The sequence below is a fragment of the Cornus florida genome, unplaced genomic scaffold, assembly GCF_030987335.1.
Source record: "Cornus florida cultivar Cherokee Brave unplaced genomic scaffold, ASM3098733v1 CherokeeBrave_3.0.0_Hap2_Chr05, whole genome shotgun sequence".
Taxonomy (NCBI): Eukaryota; Viridiplantae; Streptophyta; class Magnoliopsida; order Cornales; family Cornaceae; genus Cornus; species Cornus florida.
Genome location: NW_026775575.1, coordinates 93,707,805 through 93,717,899, shown reverse-complemented (window position 1 = coordinate 93,717,899; position 10,095 = coordinate 93,707,805). Strand labels below are relative to the sequence as shown.

Sequence of the window (10,095 nt, the reverse complement as noted above, 5' to 3'; positions counted from 1 at the left end):
TCAACAAAGGATTCTATGGACTCTGAAATTCTTGTGAAATTCCAGTTCCCTCCATTTAATGCAAAGAAGGGAGGTTTTATTAAGGGAAGCATTGAAAGCTCAAGGAAACATTCAGATGCTCTTTTCTTTAAGCATATGAACTTCTTCTCAATAGCTTTCTATGCTGTTGAAGCTAGACGTTCCATCTGGAGGATGGATTTGGAGATCGTAATGTCTTTAATCTCTAACACACTCGCATGTGTCTTTGTGGGGTTGCAACTCTTCTATGTCAAAAAGCACCCTAATGTGCTTCTTTTTACTTTTTTGTCCTAGTTGGGACTTACACACACTGCATCTACTGATGTTCGAATTCCTGACCTCCCTTCGAGAAGTAGGAGTCTTATACCGCTAGGCCACAGGCCTGTTAGTGCTTCCTTTTACTTCACTTATTATGCTTGTGAACCTTACTTTGGGGCACATGAATCTCTTTTGAATCTTTTACCTCAAATGCAGAGCTTTCGTCAGCCATAGAGCTTGAACCGAAAATAACATTCCCATGCTCATAAAACTGATCACCCACAGAGATGGGGTCTGCAGAACCCCAAGAACTTCTTCCTTTTGAATCTTTTACCGACATGCGGAATCTCATCTGATAAGAATCTGCAATTGGGTATCTCAGCCCTTTGTTTTCAAAAGGCTTCTTTACTGGGCATAACTTTTTTACTCTATCCATTTCAGTGTAATCATACCCCAAACCAGGAACACCCAACATGTAATGGGAAAAGCCTCCAAAACTGATCCTATGGAAGTAGACAGAATCATTCACAGTTCTGTTACTCCAAATTTGCCCAACAATACCCCTTTGTTTGATTGACCAGACTGCGGGGTATCTCAAGCTCAACCTAGTTGAACAATCCCCAACACGAGCATTTCCCAAAGAATCAGAGGAATTCAAGATCCGGCAAGCAACGATGCATAGCCGGTTCTTCTTTCCATCCCATGATCCTTCTGCAACCAACGTCGTGTTGGAATTGAAAGGTTGGTTATAAAGCCCATAGCTTCTATTTGAAAAATCTATCAGATACCTTAACTTTTGTAAATGCTCAGAACACTGAATCTCAGAAAAGGACATGAAAGTAGGCAAATACCCAATATCCTTGCCAAAAGGAGTACAATTATGTGAAGAATTGCACTCGCTGGCATACTCCAACTTAAATGGAGGGAATTGCGGCAATTGCCTGGAGTGCGTTGAACAAATACTTTCCGGTTGCAATCCAAGAGAATGATTATGTGGAATATCAATTCCATCAGGGAACCCACTATCTAATTCCTTCGAAACCAATGTATAATTGTAGTAACTCATGCAAGGGAAAGCCAATATTGAAACTGGATCAAAATAATTCGAATCATGAGAAGAACTCAATGTGATGTCTGTGCAAGTATATGTGTATTGTGGGATGTATATTGAGTAAAACAAAAAGAGAAAACAAATTAAAATTTTGGTGGGACCCACCACCACACCCAAAAAGGGTTTGAGACCACAATTGGTCTCCATTTTTCTTCTCTCCCGCTGGCCCTTCCTTCTGTCTCTATTTCTTGATTTTTCTTTTTCTTTTTGAACTCAAACTTCATTCTTAGATTACTCCTCCACCTTTTGTCGGATTGAGGTGCCGTTTGAGGCAAAACGAAGCTCGTGTCAAGCTCTACACATCTATACAAGCAATTTTAGATTTTGTGCCCCTTTGGATTTCGAATCTTGAGACCCATTTTCTAGAATTTTGGTGCAATCTTGAGGTAGGGGCCCTTAATTCATGAAATCTTGTACCTTAGTGAGTTAATTGCCTCTAATTGTTGTTTAATTTGATTAGTTGTTTAAAATCTAGAGAATTGTTGATATGTATGCATATATGTTAGTTGTGTGACTATATTTGTTGATTGTTCTATGTAAAGCATGTTTAGGACTTGATTATATATGTTCATTGTGCTAGAACTTGTTATGTATAAGCATGTTATGACTTTCTTGATTATTCTTGCGAATTATGCCATGTTGCTTAAATTGGATAAAGTATGGAATGATGAAGTTGTGTATATCATTGAGGTTTTCATGCATTAACATTGGGCAGGAAAAGGGAAAGAATTGATTTACTTCAAAAGGGGGAAATTTCGGGAAAGTGTTTTTGATGAAATGATTTTATGCGAAACCCGGTCGTTGCGGGGTTACCAACGGACCGGAGGTTAATATAGCCTAGAGGGGACTAGGGAGTCGCCCTAGTGTGGTTGAGCTAGCTGGGCTCCATAATGACGCCGCGGGGTTACCAAGGGTCAGGGACACTAGCCAATCCTCCTCTCGTGTCGCGGCGGGGTTACCAAAGGGCGGGCTGTATTAACGTTTGAAAGTGATGGTTTTGAGAATGAAAATGGGGAGTGTCATTGACATGCATTGCATTTCATTGCATTGCATTGCATTGTTTATAATTGGAATTGAATTGTATGTTGTATTTGATCCCCTACGTTGTATGATCCCTATCTCCCATTGGCCTATGCTTTGCTTGAATTCATAAGGACACAAGATTTGTGTCTTAAGTGTCACCTACTGAGCATATAGCTCACCCTACTATTTATACATTTTTTTCAGGTCTTGGAAAAGAACCGGTGGATGACAACCCACCTCAAGCTTGAGCGATACTAGAAGCTCACTTTTGTGTCTTTTGTATATCTCCCATTATTTTTGCAAAGCACTAAAAGTGTGAAGGTGTATATGTATATTTTGCAAAAACTTTGTCATGTAATGTAATTAAGGTATTTGATGATATTTTGGATGTGAATTTGATAACATGTAAACCTTATTGATGAATGGGGAGAATAATACTAGTTTGAAGTATTATTGAGGTCATTTGATTGTGTATCATCATCTACTATTGCCGTGAATTCGGAATTTGAGCCATGACAGGTTAAAAATGCAATTAAACAGGTTGTGATAGGCCTATTTTTAAGGGAGGTCATGCCGAATTTTTTTTGTTTAAAAAGTATTAGTTTTGAGTCATTACAAATTTGGTATCAGAGCGATGGTTCGAATACCATTAGGACGACGGGTAGAGGCTTACCTAGGGTTGTCTGGGAAGTCATTTGCATTGTTATTTCCTTGTTTGGAAAAGTGTTTTGCAATGTGAAAAAGCATGCTTAACTACTTACTTGCTTACGTGCTTATGTGCTTATATGCCTATATTAATGTGTTCATTGCATAGTATTACATGCTAAATGTTTGTACAGTATCTTTTTGCATTGGGTTGTTCACGGTTAGACCTTAGTGTTATCGTTATTGAATTGTTTCCTTTGTTTTATAGAACGATGTCACGGCGTGAGGAAATCAAGGAAGTTGGCCCTAGACCGACTAGGAGTGATGTTGGTGAGAGCTCCAGCTCTAATTCGGAGGAGCTAAATGATGAGGACACATTTCTTAGGGACTTGATTCCCCCGAGAGTTGTCCCCACAAGGAGGGATAATGTTGAAGCACCCGTAGAAGTGGGTGAAGGTTCTGTGGCACTGGAGTTTAATCGTTTGTTGCAAAATGTCGTGAGGGCAACGATTGCTACTCAGTCGCAGTCGGCACCACAACCTACAGTTTAAGTTGAGGAGACTCCAACTCAGAAGCGTCTCAAGATCATAAAAGGGTTTTCTCAGTTGATGCCGGTAGTGTTTGAGGGCAGTGCGGATCCAATGGTAGCAGATGACTGCTTGGGTCAAGTTGAAACCCAACTAACTTCTATGGATGTGACAGAGGATCATTTGAAGATCATCCTAGCTACTTATAAGTTTGCTAAGGATGCCAAGGTTTGGTGGAAGTCGATCACCACCCAGTACAAGATTGAAGATATGAGTTGGGACAGGTTTAAGGAACTGTTCTATGAAAAGTACTTTCCACTTTCCAAAAGATGGGAGTTACAAGACCAGTTTCATAATCTTATTCAAGGGAACATGTCAGTGGCGGAGTATGAGAACAAGTTCACCTCACTCTCCCGTTTTGCTCCAGAAGTGGTGAGAGATGAAGCTAATAAGACTCGGAAGTTTGTTTCTGGTCTTAATGATCGGATGAGGCCGTTGATCATGGCACAGTTCATTAAGGTTTATTCTGAAGCAGTGGAAAGGGCTTTGATGCTGGAGGCTGACAATAGAGAGAAGGATGCAAGAAGAGAGCAATTGAAGCAAAAGAGGGTTGCAGGGCCATCCTCAGAAGGATCTTCTTGGAAAAGGAACAAGGGCAGTCCATCTCAGTTTCAGGGGCAACAGTCTACAGGATCTGCTCCTACCACTCCTATGCCAGCTGGATCTGACAGGAGTGCAGTTGTTTGTTATCAGTGTCAGCAGCTCGGACATTATAAGTCCAGTTGTCCGATGAGATCGTCTTCAGTTTCGTCAGCTCCGAAGGCTTGTTATGGGTGTGGCCAGCAGGGTCACTTGATTCGTGATTGTCCGAGTCAGAGAGCAGGCACCATTAGTGGTAGAGGGTCACAACAGAGGCCGACACACTCGGCTACAGTTCAATCAGGTTTCAGACCACCACCACCACAGCCTACTATGTCTTCACAGGGTTCACGATCAGTTAGGAGGGATACTCCTACTATGTCAGTGCAGCAGTCAGGTGTTCAGGTTGGCAGTCCTCAGGCACAGGTACCACAGGGACGTGTTTTTGCACTGGCACAGACCGATGCATCTTCTGGACCGTCAGTTCTTCGAGGTATATTTCCAGTGTTTGGTTGTTGGGCCCGTATTTTGTTTGACTCTGGTGCATCTCATTCTTTCATTTCATCATCATTTGCACTTGCATCGGGGTTAGAAGTTAGTTTCTTGGAACGGGCGTTGAGTGTTGATACGCCAGTTGGGGTTTCAGTGTCTTTGAGCCGAATTGTGCGGGAGTGTCCCATTGTGATAGTCGGGCGGACTTTCGTGTTTGACCTTATCCTCCTGGAGATGACTAGCTTTGATGTCATTCTCAGGATGGATTGGTTGGCTTCATTTCATGCCACGATCGACTGTTACAGAGGAAGGGTTACAGTTTGCACTCCCGAGGGAGACTATTTCTTTTTCGTGGGAGATCGGAGTGATTCCCACATTTCATCGTTTTATGGATTTCGTGGACGAAGTCATGGTGATTATTTCTTAGCTAGTCTTCTAGCCGAAGAAGATGATGTCATGGGAGAAGTTTATCCGGCGATTGTTTGTGACTTCTTGGATGTTTTTCCAGAAGATTTGACAGAGTTGCCTCTACACCGAGAAGTGGAGTTCACTATTGATTTGATGCATGGTACCGCGCCGATTTCTATGGCACCATATCGAATAGCCCCAGTTGAATTGGAAGAATTGAAGAGCCAGCTTGATGATTTGAGGATGAAAGGTTTCATTCGACCGAGTGTGTCACCGTGGGGCGCACCGGTCTTGTTTGCTAAGAAGAAAGATGGATCTTTGAAGTTGTGCATTGATTATCGGAAGTTGAATCATGCCACCATCAAGAACAAGTATCCTTTGCCAAGGATAGATGATTTATTTGATCAGTTGAGGGGAGCCAGTTGTTTCTCGAAGATTGACTTGAGGTCTGGCTATTATCAGTTGCGGGTTAGGGATGAGGATATCCCGAAGACAACATTCCGTACACGGTATGGACACTATGAGTTCCTTGTTATGCCTTTTGGCTTGACTAATGCGCCAGCGGCATTCATGGACTTGATGAACCGCGTCTTTCACGATTACTTGGACCAGTTTGTGGTAGTTTTCGTGGATGACATTCTTGTATACTCACGGACTCGGGAAGATCACGAGGCCCATTTGAGTATTGTTTTACAGATTTTGCGGGAGCTCCGATTGTATACCAAATACGAGAAATGTGAGTTTTGGCTACAGGAGGTGAAGTTTTTGGGGCATGTTGTTTCAGAAGGTGGAGTATCAGTTGATCCATCAAAGGTTGAAGCAGTTTTGACTTGGGAGCGACCCAAGAATGTGTTTGAGATCCGCAGTTTCCTTGGTTTAGCGGGTTACTATCGGAGATTTGTGAAGGATTTCTCCCGTTTGGCAGCTCCTATGACCCGTTTGACTCGGAAAGGGGTTAAGTTTATCTGGAATGAGGCCTGTGATTCATCTTTTCAGGAGTTGAAGACGAGATTGACTACAGCTCCAGTGTTGGTGATACCTGAGCGTGGCTTGGGTTATGTGATCTATTGTGATGCTTCACGTGACGGGTTGGGATGTGTGTTGATGCAGGATGGTAGAGTAGTGGCTTATAGGTCTCGATAGTTGAAGACTCACGAGTACAACTACCCTACTCATGACCTGGAGTTAGCGGCAGTTGTATTTGCCTTGAAGTGTTGGAGACATTACTTGTATGGTGAGAGATTCGAGGTATTTTTAGATCACAAAAGTCTCAAGTACCTTTTTTCCCAAAAGGACTTGAACAACAGACAGAGGCGATGGGTCGAATTCTTGGAGGACTACAATTTTGACTTGCAGTATCATCCGGGCAAGGCGAATGTGGTAGCGGATGCCTTAAGCCAGAAATCTCGTGGAACTTTGGCCAGTTTAGCTATTCGGAAGTGGAAGATGCTTGAAGATCTGGCAGAGATGGGATTACAGTGTTTTGATGATGATGGTTACAGTGAGTCGGCATTCTTATTTAGTCTTGTGGCTCAGCCTACTCTTGTTGTACGAGTGATTGAGTCACAGAGACAAGACCCGGACTTAGATGCCATCCACGCTTTGATCTCTAGTGGTGAGACAGTGAAAGATTGGGCCTTGCATGCAGATGGAGGTCTACGGTTCAGGCGTTTGTTGGTGGTTCCCACATGTTTTCGTGAGGACGTCCTACGGGAGTTTCACACTTCCCGCTTTGCAGTTCATCCAGGTGGTACTAAAATGTATCACAATTTGAGACGTCAGTATTGGTGGAACGGGATGAAGAATGATGTTGCACAGTTTGTGGCTAGATGCCTTACCTGTCAGCAGGTGAAGGCCGAGCATCAGAGGCCAGCTGGTTTGTTGCAACCATTACCTGTAGCGCAATGGAAATGGGGGCATATTGCTATGGATTTTGTGACAGGTTTTCCAAGGTCAAGAAGGGGCAATGAGGCCGTATGGGTCATCATTGACAGATTGACCAAGACGGCTCACTTTTTGCCTATTAAGGCAACAGATGATGCAGAGAAGCTTGGTGTTCTTTATGTGAAGGAGATTGTAAGGTTACATGGAGTTCCTGTAACCATTGTATCAAATAGGGATGCTAAGTTCACTTCAAAGTTCTGGGAAGGACTTCAAGCAGCGTTTAGTTCAGCGTTGCATCATAGTACGGCATTCCATCCACAGACAGACAGTCAGTCGCAGCGTACTATCCAGATTTTGGAGGATATGCTTCGGGCATGTGTGCTTGACTTGGGTGGTAGTTGGGAGGATCACCTTCCACTTATTGAGTTTGCCTACAACAACAGTTATCAGGCGAGCATCCAGATGGCTCCATTTGAGGCGTTATATGGTAGACCTTGTAGGTCTCCTGTTTGTTGGACTGAGGTAGGCGAGACAGCCGCCTTAGGACCCGACATTGTACTCGAGACTACTGAGAAGATTAAGTTGATAAGACAGAGGTTACTTACAGCTCAGAGCCGACAGAAGAGCTATGCGGATAAGTGGAGACGACCGTTATCCTTTGAGGTGGGAGACCACGTTTTTCTACGGGTTTCTCCACGGAAGGGGTTGATGAGATTTGGGAAGAGTGACAAGTTATCGCCACGATTTATTGAACCATTCGAGATTTTGGATCGGGTAGGAGAGGTTGCCTACAGACTTGCTTTACCACCACAGATGGACAGAGTTCACAATGTCTTTCATGTATCGATGTTACGAAAGTACGAGCCGGATCCATCTCACATTTTGAGTTGGGTTGATGTGGATATTGATGAGGATGTTTCCTACGAGGAAAGACCAGTTCAGATCCTTGACACTCAGCAGAGGGTGTTGAGGAACAAGACGATACCAATGGTGAAAGTCCTTTGGAGACACCACGGAGTCGAGGAGGCTACTTGGGAGCTCGAACAGGAGGTTCGGTCTAAGTACCCAGCGTTGTTTTCTTCCTCAGGTATGTCTTGATTTCGAGGACGAAATCTTTTTAAAGTTGGGGAGAATGCTCTACACATCCATACAAGCAATTTTAGATTTTGTGCCCCTTTGGATTTCGAATCTTGAGACCCATTTTCTAGAGTTTTGGTGCAATCTTGAGGTAGGGGCCCTTAATTCATGAAATCTTGTACCTTAGTGAGTTAATTACCTCTAATTGTTGTTTAATTTGATTAGTTGTTTAAAATCTAGAGAATTGTTGATATATATGCATATATGTTAGTTGTGTGACTATATTTGTTGATTATTCTATGTGAAGCATGTTTAGGACTTGATTATATATGTTCATTGTGCTAGAACTTGTTATGTATAAGCATGTTATGACTTTCTTGATTATTCTTGCGAATTATGCCATGTTGCTTAAATTGGATAAAGTATGGAATAATGAACTTGTGTATATCATTGAGGTATTCATGCATTAACATTAGGCAGGAAAAGGGAAAGAATTGATTTACTTCAAAAAGGGGAAATTTCGGGAAAGTGTTTTTGATGAAATGATTTTATGCGAAACCCGGTCGCTGCGGGATTACCAATGGGCCGGAGGTTAATATATCCTAGAGGGGACTAGGGAGTCGCCCTAGTGTGGTTGAGCTAGCTGGGCTCCATAATGACGCCGCGGGGTTACCAAGGGTCAGGGACACTAGCCAATCCTCCTCTCGTGTCGCGGCGGGGTTACCAAAGGGCGGGCTGTATTAACGTTTGAAAGTGATGGTTTTGAGAATGAAAATGGGGAGTGTCATTGACATGCATTGCATTTCATTGCATTGCATTGCATTGTTTATAATTGGAATTGAATTGTATGTTGTATTTGATCCCCTACGTTGTATGATCCCTATCTCCCATTGGCCTATGCTTTGCTTGAATTCACAAGGACACAAGATTTGTGTCTTAAGTGTCACCTACTGAGCATATAGCTCACCCTACTATTTATACATTTTTTTCAGGTCTTGGAAAAGAACCGGTGGATGACAACCCACCTCAAGCTTGAGCGATACTAGAAGCTCACTTTTGTATTTTTTGTATATCTCCCATTATTTTTGCAAAGCACTAAAAGTGTGAAGGTGTATATGTATATTTTGCAAAAACTTTGTCATGTAATGTAATTAAGGTATTTGATGATATTTTGGATGTGAATTTGATAACATGTAAACCTTATTGATGAATAGGGAGAGTAATACTAGTTTGAAGTATTATTGAGGTCATTTGATTGTGTATCATCATCTACTATTGCCGTGAATTCGGAATTTGGGCCATGACAGGTTAAAAATGCAATTAAACAGATTGTGATAGGCCTATTTTTAGGGGAGGTCATGCCGAATTTTTTTTATTTAAAAAGTATTAGTTTTGAGTCGTTACACTCAAACTCTCCAATGTTCCATTAACCAAACTAGTAAAGATAGTTGCATTCTTGGCAAAATTAAGCTGAAGAACAGCGTCAAGTTTGAGAGAGTTACCTTCTCTTGTGTGCCAAGATGCCGACCCCAGCATGCAAAGCTTCCCAGAAGATTCAGACCCGAATCCATTCAATAGGAATTTCAGTGGACCTCTCCCAGAACGATAATCATGATAGTAAGATTGGGAGAAGGTCAAGTAGGCCTCAATCTTATAAACACCACTTGCTTTGGTTTTATAAACTTTTCGGGTGGTACGAAAGGTGAGACACTTGGCGTAATCAAAGTAGAATTGATCAGACGAGGTGTTAACAAGAATTTTGTCACCACCAGTGTAGCGACCGTTGGGTATACGGAGGAGATGTGGCAAGGTGGTGTAGTCGGGATCGGTTGGGGTGGACTTGGGAACAATTGAATCACAGTGATCAGAGTAAGAGGGTGGAGTTGTAGAAGAAGAGACAGAGATTGTGGAGAGGACAGTGAAGAGAAACAGAAGCCAGAAAGCATTAAAGCATGTAAGTTGATACCTCCTTTGTGAGGAGATGATTGTCAATGAAGAGTACTCCATCGCCAT

At 42.5% G+C, this 10,095-nt stretch overlaps 1 protein-coding gene across 1 annotated transcript; it reads right to left on the bottom strand.

The window, feature by feature from the left end:
* Window positions 1-421: 421 nt before the first annotated feature.
* On the bottom strand, window positions 422-10,095 carry LOC132309736 (uncharacterized). Its single transcript, XM_059808019.1, has 2 exons — window positions 9,495-10,095; window positions 422-1,365 (listed from the first exon to the last, which is right to left on the bottom strand). The coding sequence occupies exons 1-2, from the start codon at window positions 10,093-10,095 to the stop codon at window positions 422-424; spliced, it is 1,545 nt and encodes a 514-aa protein (XP_059664002.1).